Below are 18,575 nucleotides of genomic sequence, written 5' to 3' on the forward strand. Positions count from 1 at the left end.
CCTGTTCATACCGAAATAATAGACTGACGAATAAAGACAGGAAACGAAGGGAACCAAACGAAAGTAGCCTATATATCCGACCTATCTAACCTTTCTAACCTCTCCAGCTAAAGCCAGTACCAGATCCCACGCGCAAAAGAAAAAAGGAAAAGAAGAAGAAAAAAGAATTGTAACCTAGCCTCTCATCAGCCCGATAGCTGCTGCCACCGGGCCCTCGAGATGGAATAATATAGGTGTGGGTGGGGGAGGGGGGGAGAAAAAAACCGGAAATTGCTGGAGAGTTGAGGTACTCCCAAGCGGGGCGAACCCTCGACTCTATATATCTTCATTGTGGTTGAAAAATGCCGTACGTAGTACTAAAAATCTAACTGTATGAAACCAAGCCAGGAACCCTGAATAACGGCCTTCTCGCCATATATTGCAAGAGACCGAGAACTATCAAGATAACAACCCCAAGAACGCATTTATCTCCGCCATGCGCAAATAAGTTGGGTTACAAAAAAATTGTTTAGAAAAAAAAGAAGGGGAGGAAAAAAGAAAAGAATTCGATCCTAACATTCTCCAAATAATACTGGATCCTGACTCGATGTGAGCAAACAACAAGAGACAAAGGCCATTTATACCTGAGCTTACAGGACCATTCATTCATGCGAGTTCTTCCTATAGGCTGCCTTTAGCAGTAGTATCATCAAGTCCTTCAGTCTCTGTTAAACCAATAGCTAGAATCCCGATACCTTACTCCAATCCTGTTCCCATGCTTCTGCACTCCCTCCAGCCTTGCACTCGGTCAGCCGCGTAACGGACTCTAGGCTGCTGTATATGATTTCGAGCACCCATATAGTTATACCTAAATACTCTAGGGGTCGCTTTCTCCTCAACACCAGGTTCAGCAGAAGAATGGTTGACGTTCATATCGTTTTGAAGGCCCTTAGTGGCGCGGCGCGATAGGAAGGATTGGTTCGTTGCAGGTTGAATGGGGGTCTGTGGAGAATAGCCCAAATCTAGTGTCTCGGTATTTAAATCCCTACCTTGGTGGTCATGATGATGCTTTTTGGCCTTCGTGGTAGAGGTAGTTGGAAACAATGGCTGCTTTGTCTTATAACTCGACATTGGCTGGGGGTGCCTAAAAGCAGGAATCCCACCGTCATCCTTGGTCACAATCGATTGAAAAGCCCGCTTCCTATTTCTAGCAGGCTTGTTCGCCTTTGAACTTCTATCTGGGCCGATACCCGTTTGCTTCTGTGAGGAGAATACCGAGGTGGTTTGAACTGTCTCTTGAATAGAGGGGCAAGAGCCAAACCCGTTCTTGTCGTATAGTTCCGCCAAACCCTGCTGTCCCTCGCCCGCAGTTACTCTTTGACTATTTCTCTGTAAGCTTTGAGACGCATAACTTGGATTGTTTGGGTGTTAGGGCGACATACATGACTGCATGGGACAGGTCACTGGTGTTCTGCTCAGCTATTTTGGCCCCATATTTCCCCATACCAGTAGGGTCCCTATAGGTGATAGTCAATGGACTCGAATCTGCCTGTTCTTCGGTAAACTGACCAGTCGACTTGAATAATCCGTCCATCATAGAATTAAAATCATCGTAAAGATACTCCTGGTCTTCCTCTTTGATGGGGTTCCTTTGATCCGAGTCTTTAGTACCAATTTCCTCTTCACTTTGGCTGTCGTCGGATTTATAATACCAGAACTTTGTGTTGTCTCCAAGTTTAGCTTTCCTAATTTGGTGATTGTCGGCTGCTGCTTTCTTGGGGGTTCTGGCAACAGGCTTCTTGGGAATTTGAGTGGCTATGGCTACTGTATTGGTTGCTGTGGATGCCTTGCGAGGACGAGGACAGTTTCGGTTTGATGCCGAGTGGTCTAGGGAACCACATTTAAGGCAACCGACAGATACATATGGCTCCGGTGAAGGTGCGGTGAAAAAAGAAGCTCTGGTGGGCACACTGGTGGGACCTTGAGAGCCTTCATTTTTCACAAAATCGGTGAAAGTAGCTGTGGTTTTCAAGCTATTGGTAGTCTGACTGGTCCGGTTCTCCTCGATTCGACTCCCCTCTTCAGTGTCATCAGAGGTCTTAGAAGATACCCTATAGATTAAAGGTAAGTACTGTTCACCAAGACATGTAAGAGAGAAATTTACTTACAGACTGATCGGATTTTGTGCGTCTGGCACAGTACAGTTTCTATATGGTTTCTCAATATTCAGCGGTTAGACTTTCCCGCATTTCGTGACAGACAATTACCTAAATCTCGGCATAATGGAGCATGTGGTGTCTGAAATATCCTGCTTGGATGTAGTTGATATCGAATTTGATAATTCGTGTGAAGGATAGGTGCACGCAGGTTGATGTATATAGGTTGGAAGAGTAGGTGTGAAGGAGGCGCACGTTGTAATGGATGGCCAAGTAGCGTGGAGGTCAGCCACCCATACTACGACGACGACATACTGAGGAAACCCCAAACACGTCATAATATCCTAAAATAATTTCCAAGTTAAGTCTAGTCTTGTGCCCATAACATTACGAACTCGATATTCTATGGAAGAAGTAAAGGTACAGGTAATTAACTATATATATATGCGAAACCCAGTCAATATAACATATTTTCATGCTCAATACCTTGTTTCCTCGTTTTCATAAAATATCACTCGGACATATATTCACTTGTAATTATATGACATGTCGTTACATTTAGCTTGGAATGATTGACCTAATATCTATACGCAATTATAGTAAATGAGGAGGACAAAATTCAAGAGAGGAAGCAGGTTAACGTATTTGACTGAACGAATCTGAGCAATGGCTTCGGGATTAGAGCTGAGGCACTATTGATTTGTATTCTTTACCGATTCAAATTCTTATGGTAATAGAACAGCCCACCGCCATATGGATCCTCGGCGAACCTCCGCTCAGATTTGGTTAGCAGGAATTGTTCAAACACGCATGAGGACATGTACCAAGTAACGCCCCCTGAGTAGCAGGCTAGTATAGATTAAACATTTCCACTTCTCACGCTTTTGTGAGAAGGAGCTGGTCTTTGAGACGTGACCTAAGAGAAAATTACATCTAAATTTGGGGGGCTTTCAGTGATGTAAAGATACAACCGTACACTTCCTTGATATGTGTGAAACATTCGCACCTTTAGCTGTGATTATGCACTTTACTGGTAATCAACTGTTCTAAGAATTTACATGTATGGTCTCTAGTTGTCTAGCTCAACGCTCTCAATAATTATCTAATATGTTACTCAAAGTAATCAGCAGGAATAATAGATGCAAATTTCTTGTTTATAATATGCTAGTGTAGGTGCTGGAAGACCCAATTTTTTGCAGGGTTCAGTCAACCTCCCCTTCTATTGATAGCAGACCAGAATGCCCCGGCCTTCTTCCCATCCTCGCAACCCCATCCCTTCTACCCAAACTATCGAACTCTTCAAGGGTATTGGAATATCCCCTATTCCTTTTAGAGATAACCCACGACCTCTCATCCCATCTTTCGGACGTCACGTCCTATCATCTTCCTCGAAAAAATTTCCACATCTCTACTGGTGTCCTTGAGCTAGCTTCACTGGCTGCATGGCAAGCCAATGGGGTAAGAGGAATGTTCGGCGTAGAAATTTCTTAAAAGGCATGTGTTTATTACCTTTTATCTCATTAATCGTCAATGGAGTCTGATCGAGATTTAAGGCGGTGAACTTACGCAAGATACATCATCAATGATTACGCCCAGTGCTCCTATGGAGCAGAATCCTACTATGCTTTTTCTTCCCGAAAATTACAGCGAGAAACAACTAGGAAGTCTGTTAAGTCAGGCAGTCAAGTCACCAAAAATAATGAACTCAAATGCTATGGTTACAGTCATAGATGCACCTCCCCTGGGGCCAGTGAGTAGCGCAACTGAAGATGAAGATAGTTTTTTCAGGGAATTCTTGGTTGATGACCCTGATGATCCTGATGGCACTATTGATAATATTTGGGAATCACCAGTAGTAGATAAACCATCAGAAGTGACACCAGCCGAAACCATGTCAATTGATATGTCATCAACCGGAATTGCGCCAGCAAAAATTATGCCAATTGAGATCTCAGCGGCCGAAGTCACACCAGTCGGGATCATATCAAATGAGGTCTCATCAGAAAACATTACGCCAGTATCGGATATTCCGATTGACAATTTTAGTGATGTTATAGAGACCACGTTTGGAGTAGACAGCCCTCAAGACGTCGGAGAGTTCGAAAAGTCGCAGGAAAACCAGTTTCTTGCTGTTATGACCGCCATCAAGCCGTTAGAGCAGGTGCTCGGAGAAGACTCGTGTGAATTGTGCACGGTATGCTTTCACCTGGGGCATTATCAATCCAACTTTTCTTTCTGTCCCGTTGCCCGTCTTAGATCATTTTTCTCGGGCAACTCTTGCTATGACAGCTTTTCTGGCCTAACACCAGCCATTGAATTGATAAAGCAAGATCTGGGCTATATTTGTCAATCTCTTTCATGGGCAGTTAGGTATAAGGACACAGGATATCTTGAGCAAGTTGGGATATTTTATACCGCGCTCACCGATATTCAAGCTTTGCTTCATGCTTGGAGGTCAATACTCAGCAAAGAAACATTCGAATTTGGAAAGTTCGGCACACTGAATGTAGAGATTTTGGTAAATTCAACCCAAATTTCTGAGACATTTCTAAGACGACCTAACCTTTAGTGAAGAGTGTGGAGCCAGTCAATATTCCGATAATTGAGACACAAGGCACGGTTTACCAGCAAAGATTCTGTCAACCTGATGAGATCAGCGGCGGGATTCAGGACTATATCCCACCAGAGATTGGCATTTCTCGGAAGGACGCTCTTCTTAAACTTTCAGCTAAGGAAGTAGAGATAGAGCCTTTCGGACCAGCTCCAGCAGACAGTTTGAGGCTTGAAGTATTGGGTGCTCGCCCTAACACAATTTGTGCCACCTGTTTGCATCGTGGACACACACAAAACTCAACAAAACTCTGTCCATTCAAGATGATATCGATGGCTATAAGCAAGATGAAAACTCGAGGTCGTAAAAAAAGGATTGATGATGTTACCACACAAGTTGAGCGATTGCAAAAGCTGGTGGATGATGTTGGTCCTGGTGTAAAGGGTATAAGAAACATCATGAATCTTTTAGATGAATGGCATGAAACTATCGAGAAGAACGTAGCGTGTAAGTAGTCACTTTCAAATACTATTTTTATAGTTATTAATAATTTTTTAGGTGGGAAATCAAAGGCTCCAGCAACATCTCCATCTGTTCCAATAGGATTCGTCGACCACAAAATGGCAGATACCTTCGCAGCTATCCTCCAGGAAGGGAATTCCAGTAAACCACACGGGGTAACGGACCTCCCTAGGAACCTTTCTCCTGAAGTAGTCGATGGGTCAACTTACACACACCGCGCCCCAGAGCCCGACCAAAGCTCATATGCCTCACTCGAAAATAATAGTGAGCCGTCATCTTTTACTTTTCAAAACTCTAACAATGACATTATCTATCCAGAAGATATGAATCAGTTGTACAGCACCTTCGACGATCTGGAGGGAATATCAGACTTTTGTGACCAAGACTTTGGTGCATCTACCCATGGCCCTTCGGCATCATTATTAGCTGAGACGGATAATCAGCTCAGATTTCAGGAAGAAACTCAAAAGATTATTTCCTCCCAACAAGTCTATAGAAGAACATCGTCGTCAAACACATCAACGAGTCAAATGTTAGTCGGTTCAACCCCCGCTCCTGTGGAAGAATGGGAGGAAAGTTCTCAAGACGATGAACTTCCTCTTGATATTTTGTGGCGTCAAAAGTGCTCACTGAGAACTATCGGCGTCCGAGGAGATAATCTTTGTAAAAGCTGCTTGCATTATGGTCATGATCGCAGCAGCTATGCTTGTCCTGCACAACTAGTCCTCCGATCTATTCTTGCGGGGGGTGATGTCTCAAGTACAGCGTCGAGTGTCGAAGACCTAAGATCTGCAATCAAATGGCAAAAAAGTATTCCAAAAGGTATTCGGGGTGATTATGAGAGTATCCAAAACTTGGTTCATAGGTGGGAGGTAGCCTTAAAGCAATCAGAAAGCGAAATGTTTGAAACAGCGGTAGACAACCCGGTACGCAAACGCCGCCGCAGATCAGCTATTCTTGAGAATCAGCCTGCGAAATCCCAATTTCGCGAAGAGCAAGTTCCAAACAGCCCTTCACTTGTGCGAATGGGGTATAAGGGCCAACAGATTGCCTCACCCATACCTATGCAGTTAAGTTATAAGGGTCAACTGCATGTCACCTCAGCTAAACCTGTGCATACGGATTATGCAACTCAATATGTTACCCAAAGTGTGCCTAAGCAGGTTAGTTATGACACTCAATATGATTTTTCGAATTCCCACCCTTAGCCCCCCAGCCGGTACCTTCAAGGGAGCCATCCGAGTCCCCAGGGTTTTCCTGTTCAAAACAAATTTTATTAAAAAATAAAAAGCTGGCCCAACTAACAAATCAGCAACAGCGGGATTTTCCACAGGAAGTCTTGTCTACCAAAAACTGTACCACCGTATCGGAAGGCGTTTTCTTTGACTACCATCGGATCCCCGGCCATTTGCTTTCTATCGTGATGGATTATGTTATTGAAGAGAGTGGAGAAGGGAATGAAGATCGTCTTCTTGTCGACCATCGCAAGATGCCTAAGGCCCTCTTTCTCAATCTCCGTAGTTACCTCAGTAAAGATCCCGAGCCGGCCGCTACTGATCAGCAATCAAAAAAGTGTGACAAACGCAAGAGAACTTGATATACATCAAGCTAGTCAGTCAGCACACAGAAAAACATCAAGGCGAAGAAATGATGCAAAATCATTATTTTAGTGAAAATACGAAATTAATCCCCAAACTATTATTATATTAATGAAGGTACTACAACTATTTCCCAAAACGCACAATCAGACACTAATCACAGTATTTAGAACAAAAAAACATTATGTGTTTTAAAGTATATATTAGGAAAGGTAGATACTTACTTTTTAGTTGGATGGAAAGATCTCTTGTGGTTTTTGTTGCTTTCTGGGTTCGTCGGTTTCGTTCACTGCTATAAACCTTCACCTAGTTATAATTAGTCAATGAAGCAGTAGTCATCGTCGGGGGTCGGATGTCGGAGGCCATTAAATTGGGTAGGCCCTCAGACGTCAGGAAACCCTGATTTATCAACTTGACTTGCTTAACTTCATGAGTTTCGTGCCTAGCAATCCGAAGCGTGTTGAGGTATTGTTGTGTGCAACTTTAAGCTGAAATGACACATGCAGAAGAGCATTGAGAAATTGATTGATAGACTACTACTAATCTTCGGACACAAGTATAGGTGAGAAATGAAGCTTAGAGAAGTGGGGTGGAGCTAATGTGGAAGATGAGAGAAAGCGAGTGCGGCACAGTCAGTTTAGCGCAAACCATAAATTGGAAAGTGCTTCGCACACAAATTGACCTGTTTAAACACGTCCCTCGATCTAGAGAACACATACCATTAAGCCTTTTGTCAGCTCATTAGCTTGTTTGGTTATATCAAATCTTAACTAGTCGGATGAAAAAGCTGAAAAAGATACGATCGACTAAATTTCCGAAGAGGTCAACACTTGATGCCGTGCTATAACATGAGATGTTCTACGGACAGGCGATGTTGATGACTGAAATAATCTCTGGAATTTTCCGGAGAATACTATGAAGGTGCCGACAAAAAACGGAACGGCAATAGATACCAGGAAGATATCGGCAAGGCGCATGTATCACAAGACATAAGGCTGCTAGATCAGGCATCCATTTTCTCTTCGTGTTGGTCAAATCCCGCTTCACCGCTACTGAAATTCGTTCTAAAAACCAAAGCGCCCATAGCGCTCACAAATCTCGAAATTGCTTGAGCATGGTCCTCTCGAGTGATACTCTGTGACTATATTCTCTTCCAGGACACTGTTGATTGTGATCAATCATTATGATGGTTCCGAACTATCTGTACTTTTGCATTAGAGATTCAAAGTTTGGTTTTTAAATTATAACTATAAAGAGAGAGCTTTCTCTTTCTCCTTTGTTTCTACTCATCAATTCATATGTATTTACAAAGCGTTTTCCACCTCATCGGGCTTTTCAAAGATCATCTTTAAGAACACGACATACCAAGTCCTTCCGGTTAGATGCATTATCAAAAGCTATCAATGCCATTGACGTGTCTAAGATTACTATACAACCAAGTACTTGCTAGGTATGCAGACTTCCTCCCAGTACATTCTACATGCGATGCGTATTCGCATACTAACAAAGAACCAAACCTACTAAGCTATATGTGACAGACCGCCGAAGTATCCGATCGCGAGGGTCAAGAAAATACGCAAACATGACCGGCCCCATTGATATTTGCTACAGCTGCCACCCCAGCATGGGTCATAAATAATCACTCGATTCAATGCCCCCGCACGTCTACGCCTACGCAGACCCCACAATCTGGTGGAACACCTTGTTTCAGTCTACACGTGAATGTTTGGCTGTGTGATGCTAGATATTCTCAGCCAGTCAAGACCCAACTACCGGTACTTCTGTGTTTACAGTCAGCGGGGATCATCATGCGAGGGGGGATATACATGGCGCTACCTTGATAAACTGGCCGTTTTAATCAGTAAGGGGAGATCCAGTCAACGAATCAGGAAACCGCAATTACGGTAACCCCAGATTTATATCACATCAGCTCACACAAAAGGCGCGAATCTTTGTCGAAGGGTCCTTCGGTCATTGATTGCAACGTTTCCCCAATTTCCCTTTTGTTGCGCAAACGGCCTTCGATAGAGGCCAACCAGTGGATTGCAGTATTTCGGGTCAATACCACGCAAACGAGGCAGATCGACATACGCACGTTGAGCTTTGAGCTGATGACCTTATGAAGCTCCGTGCATTTCCTGCGGTGACGTTGGGAGCGACAGAAATAAGATCCTGCAATTTGTACGAGCAATATCCGTCCAGATCCCGCCCCGTTAACTGGGCCGACACATTTATCGCAGTTGAGGTTACCGACCTGATGCTGTGCAGTCAAGAAGCCTGGTTGGCGGTACCAGACAGTAACAGCCGGCCAACTACTCCCTGTCTGTACAGTCGTAATAATTGAACCTTCATCCTAACCTTGAGCGGCTAAACACCGTTTTTTCTACTATTAGCGCCTTCCACAAGTTGTTCGAGAAGAGAAGAGCATCGCTGCTCTGCTTTTTTTTTTTGCCTTCTTCCCAGTTAGGGCCAGTTAGGGCTCACTTTGTTACACGCCACCATTGACCCCTGGCCCGTTAGCGGAGTAACCAGGTTCTGGGCAGGCTGTAACTTTCCGCCGTCATTGGTCCTCGAAGCAGATTTCCAGTGCCGGCGGAACCGAACCCAACACACGAAACAACCGGCATTTCCCTGCAGTAGTGCACGGGATAGGTTAACTTTTGTTTTTGACTACCATCTACCTTAACCTTAAGGGAACGGCTGAGAGGAGGATTGGGCTGAGTGAGAGAGTACGAGATCTTCAGGAACGACTGACTGCTAACCACAAACTTAGAACATTAGACCTGATGCAAGATCTTGAACCGACCGGGCAGGACAGAAAGTTACCACTTGCCCCGGGGGGGCTTCAGTTGCCACAAAAGAACGAAAGGGGGGATAGGCAACTCGAGCATGTACTGTACATACGGTAGAATAAACAGTGATCCCCGAGCAAAGGAGAATTTTTCGAAACGTTTCAACGTCATTACTCGCTTGGCATCCTGAACCTGAGCACCCCTGACCCGGAAAGGGCGTAGCCCCATCTTGCGAGATCTGCAGGGCCTGGGGTGGGTGGGAATATGTTTGTTAGTACCGAGAGGCTAGTACCTACATCCCCTCTCCTGCCCCATCCCTTCCCTTCCTTTCCTCACCTACTACATATTCCCGAGTCTCGACGACCGAAAACCCAATCTTTGACAGATTTTTTTTTCCTCTCCTTCAGAATTCTTCACATACACAGGCTGTCGCCTTTTTTTTCCCCCCCCAGCCTCTTCCCTTTTTTTGTTTTTTACTACTGTCCTTTCGATTGACAATTCCCTGGGGAATCATTACAATCATTTCCACTATCAAACCCCATTTTTTTTGAAAAACCCTCTTTCAAAAAACTAAAAAAACTCTCTCATACCCAGGCGGTATATCCAATTAAACAAATCTTAAACAAAACAAAAAAATTCCTCTAAACAAACAATTTCATAAACCGCAAAGATGCACGCCCCCCTCATCAGCACCCTCCTCCTCGCTCTCGCCGCCTCCGTGTCGGCCACCCTCTCTCTCGGCGACCTGGAGTCTATCCCGTCCGACACCGTGACCCCCGGCTGCCTTTCCGCCTACAACACAGAGATCCCCGCCTGCCCAGCCGCCGCCGACTTCAGGGCCAAGAAGGCCTGCTCCACTGAGTGCCAGGACGCCTTGAACACATTCTCACAAGACACAATTCTCGTGTGCCGCCAGGCCTTCGTCTCACCCGACAGCCTTCTCCGCCGCCTCCTCGACGGCGGCCTCGTCAAGACACTCTGCCCTACCACTTCATCCTCCTCTTCCACTGCCGCACCGACGACAACTTCAGCCCCAGCGCCATCAAAGTCCTCTTCAGCCTCCCACTCGGCCCCAGCTTCAACCTCCTCTTCCGCCGAAGTCGAAACCCAACCAAGCTCAACCCAGTCACCCGCAAAGACCAAGACCGAAAGCGCCGTCTCGACCGTCACGCCCACGACCGTCGCCTTCTCTGGCTTCATGACCATCACGGCCTCCTCCGCCGCCTCGACCGCCAGCATCCCGGCCGAGCTCACGCTCGACGACAGCGCGGAGCCAACTGTTTCTAGTGCCTATGGCGGATATGCTGCCTACGCGGTTGTGTCAGGGAGTGGGGTTGTATCCGCGGAGGCCGTGCAGTCGTCTGCTGCCGCCGCGGGGAATGGGTCGCCGTTTGAGTCGAGCTCTGATTCGACGGTGCAGACGGGAGCCGCGGCTGGGGGTGTAAAGGCCGGATGGGGCGCTGTTGTGGTTGCTGTTGTGGCTTTGGGTGCGGGGTTGTTGTAAGAGATGGAGTAAGATAGCTATAGGGTGGTTGTATATTTCGCTGTGGTGGATTTCTGTGTTGCGAATTCTTCTTATTCTACTACTAAATTACTTCTTTTTTTTTTTTTTTATTCTTCTTCTTTTTGGTTTTGTTTCATTAATTTTTTTTCCCTCTTTCTTTTACTTGTCGGCTTGGTTGTATCCCGCCAGTGGTGGGAGTGTAAATTCCCTGGCGTGTTGAGCACGAGTAACGGCCATCATCCTCATTCCTCTCTATCGATCCATCTATCTCATACTTCCTCTCTTCCTCTTGCCTCCTCCTGCCTGCTCGCCCTACATACACCACAGTACTATACCTCCCCATCCATGTCTACGTTTACTGTATATAACCATAACAAACTAAACTAAACCAAACGGAAGGCCATTCTCCTCTCACCGCGTGATCGGACATCGCCTGTAGGCATGCCCTGAAACTCTTGTTTAATAAACAAACACCCATGCAGATTAAATCAAGGGCCAAAGACCCTCCCCCAATCTATCCGATACCGCTGCCAAGACAATCCACTCTACTCTGCTCTGGCTAGCTAGCAAACTCTATCTAGTTGTCTAATTGGTTCCTGCCCTAACTAACGAGCTCCCGGTTAAACTCTAATGTAGCCCGCGGTTTCAGGTTGAGCGACGAGGTGCTGTTGTTGGGCCGAGTAACTAACTCATGGCATGTAGTATTTTACTAGTGAGTGAGGTGAAATGCGCGCCGAGGCACTTTGTTAGTTAGTAGTACCGACAGGTAGAGTAGCAGATGGCGCCAATAGCTAGTGCAGATGGCGCTTAGACCACCGCAGCCTGGGTCGTCGTCGGCCGGACAAATTAGTACCGCAGCACTCTACTCTAGCAGGCGGGAAAAAGACAATTAGTGTGTTTCGGGCGGTAAGTCAAGTTAAGCTTACGAGGCTTTGGCTTTGACTGTGCCTTTAGTAAACCGCTGTCAGATTAAATTTGGCCGAGCCGAGGTGCATGTACAGATGTTGTTGGGCGGGTCACGTCACGGAGTGTCACTCGGTTTATTGTGTGGTTGGGGTGGAGGGAGGTTGGGGGCACTCGAGCGAGGGCGCATGCATGCAGGGAGGCTGTATCTGTATGAAGATTGCAGAGAATCACTTCTGCGGGGTGGACTGAGATTTGCGAAGGGATGCGATGAAGGATGCGTTGGTGGGTGGTTGGTGGAGGTGGTTGAAACGAGGGGTGGGTGTGGCTGCCGGGTGAGTGTTCGAGACTGGACGGTGGAAACTTTAATGATGAATTGTGGGTTTCGATCGTGGTGTTTCTTGTCGTTGAGGGTCTGTCTTTGTTTTTTCGTGAGAGACGGCAACGGCGAGGTGGTGGAGTAGCGGGTGAGGGTATGTACTCCCCGGCTGGCTCGAACGTATAGGATGGAATGTCTGAGAGGTAAGCTGCCTAAGTGTATGGATCTCAGACACTAGATGTCTTCTACGGCCGTGCGTGGAATTCTAGAGATACGAACGTATGTCATTCATGGTGGAGGTAAACCGCCGATGGCGCGGGCGGGCTTATTCGAGGGCAGAGAAAGAGACAAAAAATACATCGGAGAAGGAATCGAGTCCCCTTATAAGCGAAATTTGGTACACGTATTGTGTCGAAAGAGACAAGCATAAAATAAACTATAATAGCACCAAGCGAGCGGGCCGGGTTGCGCCTATGTCAACCACCACCGCAACCCGCATTCGCTTCTTTCTTTCTTTTTTCCCCACCGCCGACCGAACCCGTTATGCATATTCCTGCTTGAGTGGCCGGCGTGGGATCCGGAAGAGTCAATGACTTTAGCGAGATGTACAATTGCTCAAAAGCTACACAAGCAGGGAGCATATTATTATCGCCGCCGCCTGCCCTTACCTCGCCGCACCCACCAATACCGCCCGTCATAATCTCCAACGTCCACCCCAACCTCCGCCCGCCCGCCCGCCCCGCCCCACCAACTTCACCCCCACCAAACCTCCTCCAGCCCCCATAATAACGCCACCCACGCCAACATCGAAAAACGCAAACCGTTATTCCCGCCCCCACCCTCAAGCTTCGGCTACACATGCACGTCCCTCACTGCCATAGAGAGAGGAATGGGTACGAGACTAGGTTGATATATATCCACGAGCAGAGGAAGGTCGCACATGGATACATGTATGTACAATTGAGCCATTTATATTTACCACCCTCCTTCCTATTTGGGGGTGCCGCTTTGCGTCGGTTGGGATAGCGTGGGTATTATATGGCGACTTACGTACAGATCTACTTTGTTGCAGTCGTAGATATCAGGTACCAGGAACGAGGAAGGATGGGATGGGAAGGTGGGGTGGAGGGAGATGGGGGTTGTTTTGTGGGGTGGAGGGGAGGTCGGTGACCCGTCGTGACTCCGGGAAGAAGGCCAAGGTAGTAGCTGCGGTATTGTTCCGTGCATCGCTCCTGTCATCTTTAAAAGATATCAGGGCGGAGAAGATGTCTTAGGTTAATTAGGCCTAGCATCCTGTAATTATAGGCGCAATTGCAACACAGAGCTAAGGGTCGGGCCTAGGCCTTCTCTACCCAGTTCATCTAAACTACATGTATATTGTCAATTGACATTCTAAGTTCCTTATCTCTACATACACACAGTACCAACATACCCAACCCCCCCCCCCCCATCTTTCCCTTATCTACAACCAGCTCCACGTCCTCAAAATAAAAGAGACAAACCGAACCAACGAGTGATCCCCCATGACTTCACCGCAGTGCACCATTCAATGACACATGACTACAGCAGGCCACATCACCATGACGTAGAACGCTCCGCGCCTAGATGATCTCTTCCAATAAGATCGGATGTGTTTGTGCAAATCTGGCGGGGTAGGATGCGGCGAGTGAGAGGTTGTGATTGATAGGGAATAATAGAGTTAAAGTCACAAGGAGGTGAGGGCGAATTTAAATACAATATGTGAGATAAAAGACAACGTTAAACTAATATAAACGGTGCACACCTACTGTGAGTACCTTACCAAGAATAACTTTCAGGACTGTCCATTAACATTCTAGATACCAGATATATGAGCTACTCGAGACAGGTAGACAGGTTCACACAAACAATTTTTCATCAGGTTCAAAAAGAAAAGAAAATAGTGATGTATTTATGTCAACAATGCAATGGTAACTACGCAGACAAACCCCACCGACCGTCCAAGAAAAACCCAATACCGCCCATGAGAACCCACCCAATCAGTCCAATCAGTCCAACAAGTCCAACATCCCTCCACCCCCTCCCGCTCCCCCACCCCACATCTACGCCAGCAGCATCTTCAACTCCGCAATCCTCGTCTCCCTCGTCTCCCTCGCATCCCTCTTCCTCTCCGCAAACGCCGTCTTGACCAAATTCCTCTTCCTCTCCTGAATATCCAGAACCCTTTCCTCAATCGTGCCCTCGACAATCAAGCGCCACACCACACACTCCCTCTTCTGGCCCAGTCTATACACTCTATCGACGGCCTGGTCCTCGATGGCCGGGGCCCACCAGCTATCGCACAGCACGACCTGGCTGGCGGCGGTGAGGTTCAGCCCGACGGAGGCGACAGCGAGCGACGCTAGGAGGACCGTGCATTTGGGGTCGTTGTTGAGCGCGTCGATGGCGTCGTCGCGGGAGCGAGGCCTCATGGACCCGTCGATGCGGGCGAAGCGGAAGTTGTGGGCACGCAGCTGGGGCTCGAGGAGTGTAAGGTAGCTGGTCCACTGGGAGAAGACGACGGTCTTGACAGTGGGGTCGGCGTTGCGGGTGTCTAGATGGGGTCAGTTTAGATTACGCATGATGGGGAATGATGGAGGGAAATATACTGTTCAGGATGGTCAGTAGGGCCTCGAGTTTAGAGCCGATCTGCTCCTTCTCTTCGACCGGCGCCCCCCTAACCTCGTCTTCGACTGCCGGCTCAACAAGTGACGACTCAGGCGTCAACAGTACCGCTCTACATAAGGGACATTTCTGCTGCACCTCGATGACCTTCGAGATACACTCCAGCCCAAAGACATGCTTGCATATAGTGATTCTCGGCTCATGCAGTGCGTCCAAACAGACGGCACAGTCCTCCTGCGAGTCGATCGCAATCTGCAACATATCCTGCAACGCCGCTCTATTCTCGGGCGTCAGATCCACCACACTCTTCCCCGACAGGTGCATCAAGCTCTGGATCCTCTCGCTGCACAGCATCCAGTGGTTACACACTTGCCGCATGCGGAGCAGTAGCTCCAGGATGAAACGGTAGACCTCCTGTCCGGGTTCGTCGAGGCTGTATCTGCGGAGGAGGCCTGACGCCTCCTTTGAGAGGAGCTCGTATTTCGCCTTCTCCTCGGACGAGAAGTTGACGGCGTAGACGTGCCTTGTCAGTCTGGGCAGGCGCAGGTCGACGAAGGCCATTGCCTTTGTGCGGCGGAGGCAGAGTGCGGTGACGAGTGCCTGGAGGCGCTCCTTGTCGCCGGCCAGGTCACGCTTCATGGCGCGCGTGATGACACTGTTGTAGATGCTGAGGTCGGAGAGGCCGCCGGAGTAGCGCAGGAAGCGGACGAGCGAGTAGAGGTCCTTGAGGTTGTTGATGATTGGGGTGCCAGTGAGGCACCAGCGGCTTTTGGCGTCGAGGGCCGAGACGGCCAGACTCGACTTGGCCTTGGGGTTGCGTATGTAGTGGGCTTCGTCGAGGATGATGCGTCGCCACACGATCGAGTTGAGGGTGCCGTTCCGGGCATTGAACTCGGACGTGATGGTCCCTGTAGGGGTAATGATCGTCAGAACATGAAAAGTGCAACAAAAACAAACCAGGGGTGAAACATACCGTAACTAGTAATCACGATATCATAATCCTTCAGACTGGGCCTCGATCTCCCCTGCCCATGGTAGACATAAACCTTCAGCGGTGTCCTCCTCGAGACATGCTGCGCAATCTGGTTCGCCCAGTTGCTCATGACGCTGAGCGGGGCGATAATCAGCGTTCCACCCGTGCACCCGTCCATCTTCAGTGGAGCCGGCACTAGCTTTGGCTCTTCTGCGGGATCAGTCACGATGAGTGAGATCATCTGCAGTGTTTTGCCGAGCCCCATGTCGTCCGCCAGCACACCGCCGCTTGCCAGGAACGGCGGCTCCTCGGTCGTAAACATGGTAGCGACGTTCTGGTACAGTTTCTTTGACTGGTCCAAGACGGACCACATCTGGACGACCTCCTCGGGCGAGGTGGGGAGCACTGGGTGCTCCTTCTTCAGCAGCCATGCGAGGCCTTGCCGCTGATATGGCAGTAGGAAGGTTTCAAGTCTTCGAGGCTGCGACGCAGAAGGAAGTTCAGAGAGGGTTTGCTCGGACATGGCTTGTGCGGCAGCCTGGAACTCATCCCCAACGCCAGTTTGGTTTGAGGGCCCTGCCTGTCCTACCGGGTAATGTATCGTGTCGCGCGTTCTAGTGCTGGAAGGACATATGTTGGGAATCAATTCGGCTTCCCTGATGCACGCCTCTCGGCGGGTTGGGTCAGTGGTGATGAGCACTCCAATGCGGACGCGCATATCATCCTTGGTGCTAGAGATAATGCTGACGCGCATATCATCATGCTTGGTCATAGAGATAATGCCTTCAATCTGTACTATATTCCTGTCGATCAGTGGGGCCAACTGCACAGCGAACCAGCTGGGGATATAGCCAATCGTAGCACCGGAAACATTCTCAACCTGGATCGCATTCCTATCGAACTACATAGCAAGTGAATCAATATAAACTTCCCATATATACATGTACTGCACGATAAGTAGAAGATAAAAGGACATACCGCATTATTGGGCTCCCGCTTCAAGATGACCTGTTCTCCCAGAGTCGCAATACCGTTGTAGTATCTGGTGGCCACTATTTCGATGTCTGTAACTCCAAATTGCTCCATCTCGTCGTCTACCTCTTGGCCGGACGCTTGTTCGGCTTCATTGTTGTACTCGACTTGTGATTCGGACGTAATGGTAGCCGCGGCTTTGCGGAGCCTTGCGGGGCTCGGATTATAGGCGTCGTCGTCGGCGTCAGTGATATCGATAACTTCGATCTTGCGTTTATTACTGGGGCCACCCAGGCTGTCCATGGTGAACCTTGGGTGTAGAAGGAGGATCTGGAGATGCCCCGGAGATAGTTCTGGAGATAGTTCTGGAGATGGGTTTTGTAGATGTTTGATAGAAGAGGTGGTGATGGTGGTGATACGTGGTGATGAATGAGGATCAGGCCTAGGCGGGGGGCTGTAGAAGGTTGCCTATCACAAACATTTGTCTAATCGCAAAACTTCACTTCTATGCGACTCGTCTCGTTTCGCTGACTCGTCGCAACTCAACTTCTGGCGATGCTTGCTGAGTCGTGGTGTCGCGAACGTTGACATCATCAATCAGAAGAAAACTGAGGTTGTTAGCTTGGGTCGCTAGGCTAGGCTGACACTGGGGTTGTTCTCAACAAGCTTCTTTGAATCGGGAACGAGCGGCTTGGCTGTTATATAATTGGATCGTTGTTGGGCTCCTCCCTCCTACTACATACATGCAGTTTGTTACGCCTCCGCACGGGCTGGCTTTTGGTTGGTGTGTTTCGCTATCGCGCCTTGCTTTGCACTGCTGCCAGACTGAGTAGCTACTGTATGTATGTATCTTTTGAGGATTTGCAGAATAGAATACTAGCCTGCACGTTTGCCCCTAGCCGCAATTCGGCCATTGCTACTAAACGCGGGTCGCTACTAACTACATGCTACTAATTGCTACTAATTGCCTCCCAAAAGCAACACCCCCATAGAATAAGGAATGAAGTTCAAAGCAAAGCAAAGACAAAACACACTCTACATGTACTCTACCTCCACGCCGTGTCACTCGCTCGGATAAACCCCAACGCCATTCCCCAAAGCAGCTAGCCCCGATTCCAGTACCCAGGACACCGGAACAACCTCCACCCCCAGCCAGGAAGGTGCAAGCCCTGGGCGTGAGGTCACGTTGTGCGTGGGGGAGTGTGTGATGCTGCTTCTGGATTTGCTCCCCACACACGTATCGGAGCTTTGTGACTGAACCCGCACGTGAGGGCAGGCAAGCAAGCAGGCAGCGAGAAAGCTGGAGGTATCGTATGTAATGTAATGCAGAGTACAGTAAGGGTTGCTTTTTTGTGTTGGGTTGCTGGCAGTAGTGGCACGCGCGACGTTGGGGGGAAGGGAAGGGAAAGGAAGGAGTGAGGAGAACGAGGAAGGGAGGGCATGGAAGGTAGGTGTAGGCAGGCCTGGCCGGGCCTGGGTGGGACTTTATGTATGGTACCTACTTTACGTACTTTTACTTGACTCTCACTGCACTGGGGCCCTAACCTTTCTCTGTAACTAACTCCCCATCGATCCCTCTTCTTATTACAACATCTGGCCTGGCCCGGTTTAAACCGTCATCTCCCGCCGCCGTTCTTCGCAGGATCCATACACTTACAGCCAT

General features: G+C 48.3%; 5 protein-coding genes across 5 annotated transcripts; 2 read left to right on the plus strand and 3 right to left on the minus strand.

Annotated features, from left to right (window-relative positions):
* Window positions 1-735: 735 nt before the first annotated feature.
* Window positions 736-2,260, minus strand: LAJ45_02632 (uncharacterized protein; the record flags this gene model as incomplete). Its single annotated transcript, XM_046112223.1, has 4 exons — window positions 736-1,360; window positions 1,422-2,090; window positions 2,148-2,186; window positions 2,247-2,260. The coding sequence occupies 4 exons, from the start codon at window positions 2,258-2,260 to the stop codon at window positions 736-738; spliced, it is 1,347 nt and encodes a 448-aa protein (XP_045974349.1).
* Window positions 2,261-3,717: 1,457 nt separating this feature from the next.
* On the plus strand, window positions 3,718-6,805 carry LAJ45_02633 (uncharacterized protein; the record flags this gene model as incomplete). Its single annotated transcript, XM_046112224.1, has 5 exons — window positions 3,718-4,653; window positions 4,710-5,193; window positions 5,245-5,472; window positions 5,527-6,371; window positions 6,527-6,805. 5 exons carry the CDS (start codon window positions 3,718-3,720, stop codon window positions 6,803-6,805), a joined length of 2,772 nt encoding a protein of 923 aa, XP_045974350.1.
* A 1,759-nt stretch (window positions 6,806-8,564) lies between these two features.
* On the minus strand, window positions 8,565-9,826 carry LAJ45_02634 (uncharacterized protein; the record flags this gene model as incomplete). Its single annotated transcript, XM_046112225.1, has 6 exons — window positions 8,565-8,587; window positions 8,643-8,651; window positions 8,742-9,129; window positions 9,291-9,437; window positions 9,488-9,563; window positions 9,633-9,826. The coding sequence occupies 6 exons, from the start codon at window positions 9,824-9,826 to the stop codon at window positions 8,565-8,567; spliced, it is 837 nt and encodes a 278-aa protein (XP_045974351.1).
* A 442-nt stretch (window positions 9,827-10,268) lies between these two features.
* LAJ45_02635 (uncharacterized protein) lies at window positions 10,269-11,102 on the plus strand (the record flags this gene model as incomplete). Its single annotated transcript, XM_046112226.1, has 1 exon — window positions 10,269-11,102. The coding sequence occupies one exon, from the start codon at window positions 10,269-10,271 to the stop codon at window positions 11,100-11,102; it is 834 nt and encodes a 277-aa protein (XP_045974352.1).
* A 3,303-nt stretch (window positions 11,103-14,405) lies between these two features.
* LAJ45_02636 (uncharacterized protein) lies at window positions 14,406-17,215 on the minus strand (the record flags this gene model as incomplete). The annotated part of the gene is made up of 4 exons (XM_046112227.1): window positions 14,406-14,896; window positions 14,952-15,875; window positions 15,941-16,841; window positions 16,919-17,215. The coding sequence occupies 4 exons, from the start codon at window positions 17,213-17,215 to the stop codon at window positions 14,406-14,408; spliced, it is 2,613 nt and encodes an 870-aa protein (XP_045974353.1).
* Between the last annotated feature and the right edge of the window lie 1,360 nt (window positions 17,216-18,575).

This window comes from Morchella importuna (genome assembly GCF_003444635.1).
Source record: "Morchella importuna strain M04M26 chromosome Unknown Morimp01GS005, whole genome shotgun sequence".
Lineage (NCBI taxonomy): Eukaryota > Fungi > Ascomycota > Pezizomycetes > Pezizales > Morchellaceae > Morchella > Morchella importuna.